Genomic DNA, 14,678 nt, shown 5'->3' with positions numbered 1-14,678 from the left:
TCACCATAATTCCCTTTTGAGTGTAGGTTTCGCAATATCTTAGGAGTAAAAAGTGGGACACCAGAGTTGCTGCTGCTCATGCCATTGGATCAATTGCTGAAAATGTTAAACATACATCTCTGGCTGAAGTCTGTTCATCTGTAGAGGTGAAAATGTCTGAAGCAGGGATCTCAGGCAATGTTGCAGAATTGGTAGCTTGGCCTAAATGTTATCCTAAAATAGGAGGGACCTCATTTAGAAGGTTGCACATTCTGTATTTATCTTTCTTGATACAATATCGTATATTCCATATTTTCTTTTGAAGCTATTTGGCTGCAGAGATGTAGTATTTGATTGCTTTTTTTTTTATGTAGTTCATTGGTATTCTTGCATTGTTACTACACTTGATCTTAGCTAAAAGGCCGAGAAAGGTATGGTATTCTTGCATTGTTAGATCATTGAGTTTTGTTTTTTATGCCTGCAGTTTTGACTTGAACAAAGTACTAGAGTTTGGGGCTCTATTGGCGTCTGCAGGACAGGTACTCTATTGTTCCTTTTGACCTTGGCAGCTGTCATGCTTCCTCAGTGGGAATGCATTAGGAATTTTTTGATAAAATGTTGCTTATAGTTATTGAGATTCTTTGTTGGATTCTATGGTTGTTTATTAATGGAGTTTGTCAATGAGACACTAAAAACAGGTATTTTCTCAATTTATTTTGGTTGTCGTCTTCTGATTGCGTGAAGCTTGTAGCTCGCCACCTAATTCTTATAAAAGATGGCATTCATGAATGCATCTTATTAAACTCAGTAATGAGGACTACCTCATCATGCTATTTTACCTGACCAATATTGATAGAATGAAAATACAGAAGTTAGCCAGGTTTAAAATTTAACCCATGATTCAATTGAAAGCTCATTTCTGCAATTACTAGGTACTGACAGTACATCATCTTAGAGGTGCATCTTAATGATCTTATAAATTTTTTTTGAGCTCTTTTCAAGGCCTGTTTATAGTCTTATATCTTGTTATAAGTAATCACGAGGATGCATACCTTATCTAAATATAAGGTTTTAATTAGTTTTTTATGCTTGCATTTTATGCAAAGCAGTATTTTTACAAGCAAAGCGCAATGAAATGACTAGGTCCATGGGGCTTGAAGTGAAAAGGCAGAAGTAAAGTGCATGCTTCTTTAAAGTGAAATGCACAATTTACGAAAAATTAGAAGTATACGATAATAATCAAATTTCAATAGTATTACTAATTTTGACATCTAATATCCAATAATGCTGTTCAACCCCTCGAAGTTGAGATTCAAAGAATCGATTATTTCTTTTTGGGGTAACTCTAACTCTTTTTTTTAAACTAAGAAATCCTCGTGGGTCATTGGTGCATGTTTTGAAACTCGGATAATGAGCCTGCCCGTTTACTATCTCCGCTTAAAAACCAGACTTTTGTCAAGTCTACACTCTACAACAGGGTTCAAACCCGGAGACCATGGACCTGAGGGCTTTTGTGCATCATTGTTTGAAGCACACTTATCTGAAGCGTATGGATTCACAGATGAATGCACCTTGTTTTGTAAAGCAATTGCATTTAACAACTATGATGCAAAGATATGCAGGAAGTAGAGATTAACAATTGTTGGATTCGTACAATTGATTGGTTTGTGTCTATCCAATGCTTTTATTGTTGAATGATGAGCTTTATTGTCATTTGCAAGCACTTATAAGCATCATAGTAATGTTAATCTGGCTAGATAAGCCATTAGTACGAGTATAGAAGATGGCTTAGACTCAATCTACCACTCAAAGCCTTTCATAGAGTGGATCTCTATTTGATTTGTGTAGAATCAATAACCGCTTCTCCTTTCTTCCTAGATGCTTTTCATAGGGACCTTATGATATTCTAGAATGCCAAATTCGCAAAGGTATTCACTAAGCAAAAGGGTGGTGAAGACATAGTAATGCAATGGGTAAGTATTTAACCCAAAAAATACGAGTGATATCTCTTTTTCAAAAAAAAAAAAAGAAGAGCTAAAACGAATGACATACAACGGAGATTTGTGGAAAAGAATTGATGGTTTACAAAATTTTCACCTGGTGGAGTGGAAGGTGTTCACATATCCTCGAGTGTTACCTTTCCAACTATCTACAAGATATCAAGTGTGAAGCATGTGACAACAATATTCTAGAATGTTTCTTTCTCACTATCTGCGGCATATCAGACCTGAAGCATGCGGCAATTATTAGGTTCATGTGGTGCAAAAGGGCCTCTTTGCGAATGAAGGTTCAAGGGAAGTCTACAAGATCGATTGAGATGGGTTCCAAAATCCGATGGAATTACTTTATGAACAAGATATCATGCAATTAGATCAAGATACTTGGAAGAGGAAAGGTAGGGGAGCGTAATATTCTTGGTGAAGTGCTACAATAGGTTACTAAAGAGAGGGGTATTAGTTTGAATTCCTTGGAATGTATGTTTGTTTACGTTGCTGGCAGCACATGGAGCCGTCCTAACAATTGAAAATTCACAAAAGAAAGTTAATGTATGTCAGATGGTGATTCATATGAAAATAGTTGGATGGAGGTAATTTCTTACTACATTGACGGATAACAAGTCAATCTGGAAGTGTTGAATATGTTCAGAAAATACCAGCTTAAGGACATGATGTTTATCTGTGCTTTTAGTAGAAGGAATCCAAAACGCGGGAATGGAGCTCTTTTGGCATGTATGTGAATACTTAGGAGAAAAAGGAACATGAGAGTTGTGAGGGTTGGAAAATGAATTTGTAAATTGAGGCATGTGTTTTGTTTTAGGTTAACTTTTGGTGCATGCAGAAGGTTCCTGGTTGCAGTTACCCACTACCCACTGTGTTGGACGTGCTAAATCTCTTCGAAATGTACTAATGAATGCTTGCAACAATTGAGCCCTTGGGGCTTACCTAGGGCTAAGGAGTAGGAGGAGGTACAAAGCATTGATTGTACCTTTGGCTCTTACACATGCATTTTGGAGAGAGGGACATGCAAGCGTTATATACAATAAAAACATAACCAATGTGATCCCACAAGTGGGGTCTGGGGAGGGTAAAGTGTACGCAGACATTACTCCTACCTTGTGTGAGGTAGAGAGACTACTTCCGATAGACCCTCGGCTCAAAAAAATATATTTTGAAAAATACAGGAGTAAAAAAGCTATGATGAAAACACTGAAGGAAAAAAATATTGACATCAGAAATAGAAAGATAACCAAAGCAAAAGAAACAACAGAAGTAATAAAATTAAAGAATAAGATAATAAAATAATAATAAAATAATGATAAGTAGAAGAGGGAGCAGATACAGTGCTCTAAACTAGAACTATGCTCTCCCACAAAAAAGAGAAATCGCTTGACTACCTTGCAACATGCGAGCTTTATATTAGGGTGGAAAAACGAATTTGTTAGTTGAGGACATTTTGTGTCTTTTGTGTTGGGTTAACTTTTGGTGGGGCATGATTGTTGTAGTGTGTACCGGGGTGGAAACTGAATGTCTAGTTGAGGACTTTTATTTCTTTTGAGTTAATTTTTGATACACCTACAAGGTTCTTGTTTGACGAGACAAGGTGGTATTAACGCTAGACTTGAGGTTTGGAGGTAAATCTTAGAGTCTAAAGGTTTCAAGTTGAGTAGGAGTAATACAAAACACTTGGAGTGCAATTTTCGTGACGTGACTTGGGAGGCTGAGGTTGAAGATGGATACACACGCCATTTCCAAGAGAGCAAGTTTTAAGTATTTAGGGTCTATAATCTAAGGTAATGAGGAGATTGATGAGGATGTCATACATTGTATTGGAGTGGGGTGGATGAAGTAAAGGCTCGCATCCGGTGTCTTGTGCGGCAAGAATGTGCCACCAAGACTTAAAAGTAAGTTTATAAAGTAGTTGTTAGACCAACTATGTTGTATGAGGTGGAGTGTTGGTCAGTCAGAAGATGAAAGTAGCAGAAATGAGGATGATGAGATGGATGTGTGGGCATAATATGAGAGATAAGATTAGGAATAAAGATATTCGGGACAAGGTGGGAGTGACCTGTGTGGTGGACAAAATGCGGGAAGCGAAGCTGAGATGGTTCGGGCATGTGAAGAGGAGAGACATAGATGCCCAGTAAAGAGATGTGAGAGGTTGACTATTGCGGGTCCAAGGAGAGGTAGAGGTAGGTTGAAAAAGTATTGGGGAGAGATGATTAGGCATGGCATGACACATCTTTAGCTTATCGAGGACATGACCCTTGATAGGAGGCTGTGGAAGTCGAGGACTAAGGTAGTAAGTTAGTAAATAGTCTAGCGTATTTCTTTTTAAACCTGTACTTATTTTCCATGGTTGTAGTACTAGTGTTATCCCTGTGATCCTTATTTTTAGATCTCTATTATTACCTTATATTTCTTTTGCTTCGATTGTATTATTTTTTTTTGGTTGTTGCTATTGCGTTTCTTCCGTAGTTCTTTGTCATAATTACTGTGATTTTGCTTTCATTGAGCCGAGGTCTATCGGAAACAACACAAGGTAGGGGTAAGGGTAACGTACATACTACCCTCCCTAGACTCCCACTTGTGAGAATACCCTGGTATGTTGTTTGCTACAAGGTTCTTGTTACCTGATGTGGTGGTCGTGACGAATTTGTTTGGACTACATTGAATTGATTCCAATTACATGTTTGGACATTCAAGAGAAGGAGAATGATGTGCTGGCTCCTTTGCAAGTGCTTTGGAAGGAGAGAAATATAAGAGCTTTTGGGGGGTTAAAAACAAATCTGCCCATTTGAGGGCATGTCATGCCTTTTGTTTTGGGTTAATTATTGTAGAGAAACCTGTTTTTGTATAGGTTTTCTACTTTAATGTATACCACTTGTATAGTAGGATTTTTCCGTCAGAGCAATAAATTACTATTATTTAAAAACGGGTTATAGAATAATTTATAGGATTTATCATTAAGCTTTTTACTCCCCTCCTTAAAGAGAATGGAGTTAATATCATTTTCATTGTATGAATTCTTTGATTAAGGCAAAAGAATAGGCTTTATCAAATGATCAAAAGAGAATGGTGCTGATATTATTCGGGGACAATTATGGTTTGGGAAACATTTGTTAAATCCTTCTCACTATAAAAAATGGTGATTTGTGTTGCTTTTATGTAATATTAAATATGTGAATTTTGCTTAAAAATTTAAGAGTTCAATATCCATATTCACATTGAAGCTGATGTGTGTTGACCTTTGTACTTGAATGCTATATTCTTTGGGACAAAGGGATAAATTTAAGAGTTCAATACTATGTCGTCTTTTCCTACATTGCAAGATAACTTATCATATTTGGAGCTTGTTTTTGCTATTTTGGGCATATCCTAGACAATGCGTGTCACTCCACTCTGGATTTCTTACATAGCTGGAGAAGAGATGGTTTCAATAGGAAGACACACAAGCTTTCGAACACTATTCCCATGGTTTAGTGGACAATTTGGACCGAGAAACAATAGAATTTTTGAAGGCCAAAGTTAGCAACATACATAGCCTCAAACACAAATATATTTCTTTGGTAGCTTTTGGTGCAACATGGCCCTTGTAAATGATGTAGATTCCAGTGTTGTCAAAGGCTCAATTAACGCGCGTTTAAACCCCGAAGCTTAGAAAAGCTCAGGGAGGTTGCTTCACGTCGCTTAAGCTGCGCTTCAGTGTAAGACAAGGCACTAAGACATGCGCCTCATTGCCATGAGTTTTATCGTGAATCAAGTGGCACTAAACAACAAATATAATCAGAAAATAAATGTGTAGTAGCTGTAATGGAAAATATTATAAATGAATTTGTTACTTGGTTCTTGAATTAGATATATATTTTATCTTTTCCCGTAGTTGCGCCTTTTTTTTTAAACTAAAGCCCACACTTTTAAGTGTGCTTTGCGCTTAAAGCGCTAATAGACCTAGAACGCCTTTTAGAGCTTTTCGCCTTTACACTGGTAGATTCCATGTTAGATATGATCGAGGCATTGCACATTTTGTAATTTTTAACACACTGTCTTAGTGTTGTAATACCATTTATAATATATATATATATATATATATATATATATATATATATATATATATATATATATATTTATTTATTTATTTAAGAGAGAGAGAGATAATATCTTAACATGCAAATGTGGAAGTATTCCAATATTTTTAAAAGAAAGACTAATAGTATTTTTTGAGAAAGATGAAAGAATATAATGAGTTAAGCACAAGTTAATGTTGAGGAGTAGTTTTTAGACGGCTAACGGATGGTTAGCCTATTCCTAAGCTAATTGGGTTAAGCACAACATAGGAGTGTCAGTGTGGGGGTAATTCACAAGAAATTTTAGACTGTAGGAGGGTGGTTAATCTATTTCCTTATTGCACAGAGGGGAGTTCAAGTCACTAATATCGAAAGGGGATAATAATATGTAAAAGGTGTACATATTTCTTATGTCTTGGAATTGAGTTCAGGAGCTCTACTTAATGCCAGAGTTTCTTCTTTGACATAACAGGAAATGTCTCCTTTACTGAGAAATTACTGAAATTGACACTAATTATTGGTTTTCTTTTTTGCTTCTGCTTTATTTCCTTTTTAAGAATATCCTTCTAATTTGAATTATATGGTAATTTTGTTACTGAACCAGAATTAATACTTGAGCTTCCACCAATAATCTAGTGGGAGGAATTTAGCTATTTTAAAAGATGAGGAAGAACTGCAAGCTTTGTAAGTTAAGACTTTGCGGTGATGTTGTCTTTGAGAATGATGTTTCAGCTCAGAAAAATCTCATCAAAGAGTAGACTCTTAGTTGGTATACTTATATATTCTCTTCACCGTATCAATCCATTCTTAGTCAAAATTATTATTTCATTTAGGACTACATCTGTGGAAGAAAATGAGGTACAAGGTGGTGATGCCGATTCTATCATGTCTTGGTAGCAGTAATTGATTGATTGAAATCCTTATGGGAGGATTAGGAGACAGTTGATCCTTCATTTATGATGGAGGTAGAATTGATCCTACATAATGTTTGCATTTATCCAAAGGCAAATGCACAAATTGAAAGCCAATGTCCTGGATTCCGGAATGTGTGCCCTACTTGTTCTAGTGAATTCTTTGTGTTTTTTTCTTTTTTGAATTTTGTTGTTTTGTAGGATATTGGAATTGTATGCAAGTGCATTACTCAGATGCTTTATATTGTCTTCATTCAGGAGTATGATATTCCCATGGACAATAGCAAGAATTCAAGGGAGCGATTGGCCCGCCAGAAACAAAACCTGCGACGTCGATTGGGTGAGTTCACATCATTAACTGGTTAGCTGACCAAGGCTGTTGATAGCTAATTGTTTTTATGCCATTAAAACCACTTTATAATAAAATAAAAAGATTTCAGATTGAAGTGCTGCTTGTGTGTTTGTGGTATTGAAATTACTAAAGTAAAACGGGCCTGAAAACTTTGCAGGCTGGGTAGGGGAGTGTTGTCAAATGGTACAAACTATGTTCGAAGAGACACTCTAATTAGACCTGCCATTAAAAAATCTGTCTTGGTTTATTTTACCTTATCATTGTCCTGGTTTTATTGAGATAAGCCTACAGTATGTGGAAAAAAGCAAGTATTGGGAGTAGGTGAATGCATGCCATGGGTTGATTGGAGAAGATTCAGAAGATTTAGGATTTGTGATATGAAGGTGACACGGATTTCTATAGTCAGTCAGGGAGAATGACAAATCTATTGAGTATGGTTTAGCAATTCTCCTTGGATAAGTAGGTCTGGCACATTGGCAGACTGATCTGGGTGCGTAGTCACAGTTGATCACAAACGGATTTCTACTCAAGACTGATTACGTAGTTTCCGAAGTTAAGTTGTGGATTTCATTTGTGCAGTAATGTGTTCACCCACTCTCTTCTCTTAAGTTTGCGGCTCCATTGTTTGCATAGCGTTACTAAGATAAGAATTCGAGTTTTACTGTGTTTGGATGAAAGTTGGTACAAAAGTCGATTTAAAAAATTACCTTGTTGACAATTATAACTTAAAAAGTAAAAGAATATTGAATTTTTTGGAGAATTGGTTTCTCTTTTAGAAAATTGGACGCAATTTTGAGATAAACCTGAAATGAGCGTTTGGCAGTTAATAAACCTGAGGTTTTTGAGACACTACCCAAGGATTATCTTGTTGACATTGTTGAAGATGGTAGCGATGCAAGCAAGTAATCTTTTCCATTGTTTGCCTCCTTTTCTGTTGCTTCACCTTTTGTCTTCAAAACTCTCTGGATTCACTGAGAGTAATCTTAACCTAATGCTGGTTTCCACTTCAACATTTGCGTATCTAGAATCACCTTGTGCTGATTATGTTCTTTTGTTTTCTTTTTTCTTGGGGGGGGGGGGTAGGTGCGGGAGGGAGTAAATTGGAAATTCCTTAGGTAGCTTTCCTTACCGTTATCCTTGGATTTACACGCATGTTGGAGAAGAAACAAATGAAATTGATGCTGTCATTTATTTTTTTTCAACCAATCGAATGCCAATTTTTAGAACTTGTTGCAGTTTTCTGTATTTGTAACCGCGATTACCATGTAAATTTCGTAGAAACCGCTAGAAAATATATCTTTATGGGTGGTTGATGATAGTTATTATTTCTCTTGTGTGATTAGATTTGGGCAACAGTGGGAGGAAGAAGTTATGCATCTATCTGAGTTTATTACGAAGTACTTCATAGAATGAATTTCAGTTACGCACCTGACCACCTGCATGTGGGAGAAAGAAGCAAAGCTGTGTGAGTTTAATAACTAATTTCCTGATTTTCAGTTACATACTTAATCACCCATAAGTGCATGTGCGAGCATGCCGATGGGGATAGTTCTTTGGATCATTTAGGTCAAATTGTTCGCATCAATCCGAACTCTTGTTTCTATACATCAGTAAAAGGTAGATATAGCAGCGTGTAGTAGCCTCAACATTTACTGGTTCAGTTATTGGTACTGCTGGGCTCTGGAGCCTGCGCTGTCTAAGTGCATGTTAGCATACTAAATTGTAAATGCTGCATCTAAGTTAGAAGAACTGCTCCATGGTTCTACTTAGTCCAACTAACTAGAATTCGCTAGTGGAAATAAGTTCTCATAGGGAACATGCCTGCTACTTCAATTTCGTCTCTTTCATTTTTCTTGATTGACTTTATTATAACCAATTTTTAGATGATAACTATTTTCTTCTCACATGAGAAATCTAGACCTTGGCTCTCTCTCTTCTATGTTAGTTAATGTAGCGGCGTGATTCTTATTCTCTCTCCCATGTGGCTAAATGAATAAATTATTTGCAAACTAACAGGTAGTCATTCTCGTAATCAGGATTAGATGTGTGTGAGCAGTTCATGGATGTCAATGAAATGATAAGGGATGAGGACCTGATCGTGCAGAGAGCTAATTCTCCAGGAAATGGTGTTGCTACTCAATATTATTCATCAAGGCCTGTCGGCAATATCCGGCATTTTGTTGCAAAAATGGTACCAAGTGTCAGATCTCGGAGGCCCAGTGCAAGGGAACTAAATTTGCTGAAGCGGAAAGCAAAAATAAGTTCAAAGGACCAAACAAAAGGATGGAATAAGGATGGAGATACAGAAGCTCCACAATCACAAGATATAATATCTCCTAGGGGCATGTGTCCCGATATATCGAGCTCTAATAAGGTTACAAGATATCCTAATTTTGCTGTACGCTTAAATAATTCAGATACAAGGTGCTACTAACATCAATATGCATGTGTATTTTCACTCACATACTGAAATTATATTTTCTTCTAGTATCTTCATCTTTTTGGGTTCTCTTATGATCTCTTTTTCTTGTTTTTCTTTGTCGTTTGAGATTCAAAATTCGTATTTGCTCGCTCTCCTATCATACATTGTATGTTGGAGAAAGATATCTATGCGTGTAATGGAGGGCAAATTTCTTCATATTAAAAGAGTCCTGTTAATTTTTTGTTCATGAACTTTTAGTGTTTACAGGATATCGGATTCCTAACTAGTAGATGATTGTATTGTTTTCTATTGATATATTTTTGTTTTCTTTTTTCTTATTTCATTTGTGGATTGATTTCAGTACAGTCTTGAAGGGTGAATCTTATATGCGCATCGTACTCGGGGATTTGTTTTATCTTTTTTTTTTTTTTTTGGTTTTATCTTTTCACTGTCAATGAATGCTATGTTGTGGTGTTTTCGTGATGTTATCTTGCTTTTAGATTCTAAATAAATTTGTTAGTCTGGGAACTTTTAAATTCCTGGGTCTTCTTTGTACAATTGCTGTCGAACCTAAGTTAGTTCATTAGTCTGAGAAAAGTCTAGGTCTCGAGGTCTCTGTCCAGGATTATACTTTGGCAGCATAACTGTATCTACTTTTAGCTGGATCTTTCCTTCGATTAGTTATCCTTAGCTGCTTTGCCTTGCTTCTATTAAGTTCATCTGTTTGGTGCATCGTTTCTTTTGCAAATTGATATACATTGCTAGTGAATTAATATCGAAGTGCAACTTGCAATCTTTTCCTGTGAGCGGTTGCTTCAGGATTAAGTTTAGGAATGCAGGCTGTTCTTAGATAATTTTCCCTGTGATTTTTGGCAGACTTAAGGTGCTGCCTTTGCTAGGAACCTATGCTGCTCTTTCCTTTGCCCTGATGTCCTATTCAGGCTTTGCAGTGCTGCTGCAAAAGGAGCTCATAGTTCTTGATATCTGGAAGCCTGTTTAGGCTTCATGATTCCTGCCTGCAATGTAAACTCGAGACAAACTGGACATAAACTTGTTTGGAGTTGGAGTGACATCAAAAGTAGAGGATGTTGATGTGGAGCTGATAAGTTTGAGAGCCACCTAAAGCTAGTATGGTGCAGTGAATCTGGGAGTTATTTTGTCCTGTGAAAATGTAATTAAAGGTCGTGGGTGGAGTAAGTTGGTTAGCTATTAATTACAGTTGAGATCATATATGCAAAAGTTGGCACCACTGTTGAATTTGAGCTATTGCTTATTTCGGTAGTTTTAGGAGAGTTTTGAAACAGTAAAAATGGGTACTTTAAACTGTTCTAGTTGTATAGAATTGAAGGTATGGTCAATTGACATTAAACTTTATAACTGCCTTGAAAATTTGACATTAAAGCTAGCGGGGTGAATTAGTTGTTTATTGGTTAATTTAAGTTGAGGTCATGTATGCAAGTTGTGGCACCATTGTCTAAAATTTTAACTGTTAGTGGTTTGTTGGGAGGTTTAATGTAGTTTTGAAGCTGTATTAGCAGATAAATTTTAGCCGTTCAAGTCGTTTAGAATTGAAGGTATGGATGTACAACTAACAGAGTTTTCTTCATTAACAATATAACCTACAGAGAGTTCAGGTGTTGTATAGAATTGATGGTATGATGAAGAAAGAGGAACTTTTCCATTTTAACAATCTGTATTATTTCAAAGCAAGGAAGAAGCAGTTTTAATGATCAATAGAGTTACGGCTCTAGTATACCCTTAAAGATCAATCGAAATCATCTTGTGGATCAGATAAGATGTTTTGTTTCAATCATTTAATCAACCATGCCTCAGTTTCAAACTAATTTTTTTTCTTTCTATTTTTTTTTTCATGGCAATGGCCAATCATCCACTGTTAAATTTCTGGTTTAGTATTCTTGATAAATTTGTGTATATCATTTCACATCCTTCTGCATTCAAAAGCATGTGCTTAAGTAATTATCATACTTTCTCTATATTATAAACTGTAAATATCAAAATCATGAAATATTGTTTCTGCAGCTATTTGGTGAAAACATCTCTGATGAAGATGGATTAGAGAGTGATGGAGATAAGATTTGGCCATTTCAGAGTTTTGTTGAGCAACTCATCCTTGATATGTTTGATCCTTGTAAGCAACTTCCATTATGCAGTTGCACTTAATTCTTTTCATGGTTTTCTTGTGAGATAATTGTTTCTGATTTCTTCTCCAGTATGGGAGGTTCGTCATGGCAGTGTCATGGCTATGAGAGAGATCTTAACCCATCAAGGTGCTAATGCAGGAGTTATCATTCCAGACTTGAGATGTGATAGTGCATTAAATATTAAAATGGAAGATAGGGTAGACGAGAATACTATCAAAAGGGAGAGACCAATTGATCTGAATATGCAAGTTCCACCTGATGAGTTAGAGTCGGTTTCAAAGAAACTGAAGGTTGAACCTGAAGGTGCATCTTATTTGGCGATGGATACAATGGTCTGTACCAGCAGGGATGGTGATCCTGGTGGTGTTAATGTGAAAGTGGAAGATGCTGGATTGAGTTTGGCTGTTGAACAGGCTAATGGTGAATTTAGCATTGGTTCTGTTAAGTTGGAGACTCAATCTCATCTCAGTGGTGGTGGAAGCCTGGGTAATGATATGTCAGCGGAGAAGGAAGGTGGCGTGGATAAGGCTTCGTTGGAAAAAATGGATATTCTAGAAAACCTTCCTGAGAATTGTGAGCTGATGAACTTGGTTAAATTGGCTAGGCATTCTTGGCTTAAGAATTGTGAATTTCTTCAAGATTGTGCTATTCGTTTCTTGTGTGTCTTATCATTGGATCGGTATGGTCTTTCCTCCCTTGATTTGGTATCTTTGAGCTTAGTTTTGTTCTCAAACAGCTCCCCCAAACCCACCACAAAAAAAAATGAAAGAAAAGAAGTCCAGAAGAAAAGAAAAGGAAGAAAGCAATTTATTAGTCTATAAAACATTGAGAAATGTTTTTGAATACCAAACAGGAACAAAAGCTGCATAAAAGATTATTTTTTTCTAACCCCGCCCCAAAAAAAATCTGCTCTTTTGCTGTTGACAGTTTTGGAATGCAACTTTGCTGTACTACTGCTGGGCTTCCCCCTTGATTTCATAATTACTGATAAGAATGGTTATTTTTCTCTAGGTTACCGACATACACCTCACCCCCCAATTCTTTGCTTTTTTTTCCATTGACAGTTTTGGAGACTATGTGTCGGATCAAGTTGTGGCTCCTGTTCGTGAGACTTGTGCACAAGCTTTAGGCGCTGTGCTGAAGTACATGCATCCTACTCTAGTTCATGAGACACTAAATATCTTGCTGCAGATGCAGGTAAATATGAACCAAGCTCAGCCTTTCGTTGCACACTGAGTATGGCTTTTAAGATTGTTAACTTGCATAGTAAGTTGATACTCTTTCACTCTAGCTAGTAATCTCCTATCGAGATGGACTAATATGGGTGTTGTTCTTCTTACAATTCACTTTCATTTGAACCAATTACTGAGAATTTTAAAGCGTTACCATATCTTATATTACTCCCTTAGCTCCATTTATCCAATCCACTGTGTAGGAATGCCATTAGGTGAAGAGATACAGAGTTTTATACACATTTCCTATTGTACTAACTTTTAACCAAAAATGTCAATCATTCCTTTTGCCACATGAGATAAAGCAATAGCATCAGCAGCTTAATGTCATGATCTCTTCTGTCATATAGTGTAAAGACAGTTGCATGAAGAGAGGGGATGTAAGAAAAAATATCGGTCTTGCGTTTGCTAAGTGACTTCTTTTTCTCTTTTTTAATCCTGAAGCAAAATACTTTTACGCTCCAACATGTGGGCCCATCTAGTATTAGACAACACACGATTGATCTTCGTCGATCATGCTAATTGCTACAGACTAGCTATTTGAGGTTAATCATACGTACCTCCCTTGAGGTTTGCCTAAACAGGTGTTGTGGACTCAATAGTTCAATGGCATAAAGAGGGATTTTGAGTCTTTGTTGCCACCCACAGTCAAAGTATTTTTCAATGTGCCTGGCTGAGGAAGGAATCTGGCTTGCTTGAGGGTGTGCTAAAAGATCTGTGTTAATATAAGTCTCTCCTCTACCGTATCAAAAACTATTAAGTCTCTCCTCTCCTATAAGTCTCTCCTCTACCGTATCAAAAACTATTAAGTCTCTCCTCTATTAAACAGTTTAATATCATCTGAAGTTTTGTATTTCAAGTTCCAACAATGGTTTTCAATTTGGGACCGACACATGGTTGATTTGTGTCCCTCTCAGAACAGTTTTTGACATCTGTTTTAATTAGCTGTTCTGGGGTTTTCAGCGTAGACCGGAATGGGAGATTCGTCACGGGAGTCTTTTGGGGATCAAGTATCTAGTTGCCGTGCGGCAGGTAAATCTTAATCTATTGGATGGTGTGCTTGCTGAATCTTTCTGCTGGCTTCTTGCCTTAATAAATCCAAGTGTTGTATGCAATTTGACTTCGAACTTTGTGTAGTGAAGTTGTTCGTGCTCAAGTTTTTGAGTCCTTAGAATTTTCATTATTGGATTATGGTCACCTAGAAACAAGGTTAAAGGGAGCTTACGAACAGAAAAATAATGCTACTTGGAAAATCATATGTATGAGTGTATAGAGGAATGAAAGGTTGAAGTTGGATTGTTCGTTGCTATTTTTGCTGTAGTTAAGCTTATCTTGGCCAATGAAATACCTAGGATGGTCAAAGAAAGTTATTTCTTTCTATTAGTTTCTTTTATCTTTTTTTGTAGGTATTATGGTTTGTATAGAGAAGATGTATCGATGCTGTTTTCTATGTCCTTTTAAAAGAGTCAGAAAATAAACTAACTCAGTCTCCAGCATTTACTTTTGCTTTCTATTAGTTGGATCTAAAGTTGCTTTGGTGATGCGGTTTGTATGGT

The 14,678-nt window shown here is 36.6% G+C and overlaps 1 protein-coding gene across 5 annotated transcripts in view; it reads left to right on the top strand.

Moving 5' to 3' along the window:
* Nucleotides 1-14,678, top strand: part of LOC107827845 (TATA-binding protein-associated factor BTAF1-like) — a 40,072-nt gene that overhangs the window by 3,165 nt on the left and 22,229 nt on the right. Inside the window, exons 4-11 of one of the 5 annotated variants that reach the window (XM_016655058.2) lie at nt 27-241; nt 464-518; nt 7,213-7,294; nt 9,343-9,680; nt 11,769-11,877; nt 11,960-12,569; nt 12,955-13,087; nt 14,086-14,154. In XM_016655058.2, the coding sequence (XP_016510544.2) occupies nt 27-241; nt 464-518; nt 7,213-7,294; nt 9,343-9,680; nt 11,769-11,877; nt 11,960-12,569; nt 12,955-13,087; nt 14,086-14,154 (1,611 nt within the window). Of the gene's footprint in view, nt 1-26; nt 242-463; nt 519-6,986; nt 7,009-7,212; nt 7,295-8,649; nt 8,772-9,322; nt 9,681-11,768; nt 11,878-11,959; nt 12,570-12,954; nt 13,088-14,085; nt 14,155-14,678 lie in introns of those variants that run through there. The other 4 variants (XM_075248626.1, XM_075248625.1, XM_075248627.1 and 1 more) reach the window with 4 other exon arrangements.

This window comes from Nicotiana tabacum, unplaced genomic scaffold (genome assembly GCF_000715075.1).
Source record: "Nicotiana tabacum cultivar K326 unplaced genomic scaffold, ASM71507v2 Un00003, whole genome shotgun sequence".
NCBI lineage: Eukaryota > Viridiplantae > Streptophyta > Magnoliopsida > Solanales > Solanaceae > Nicotiana > Nicotiana tabacum.
Note: the sequence above shows the minus strand (reverse complement) of the source record. Positions and strands in the feature narration are given on the sequence as shown.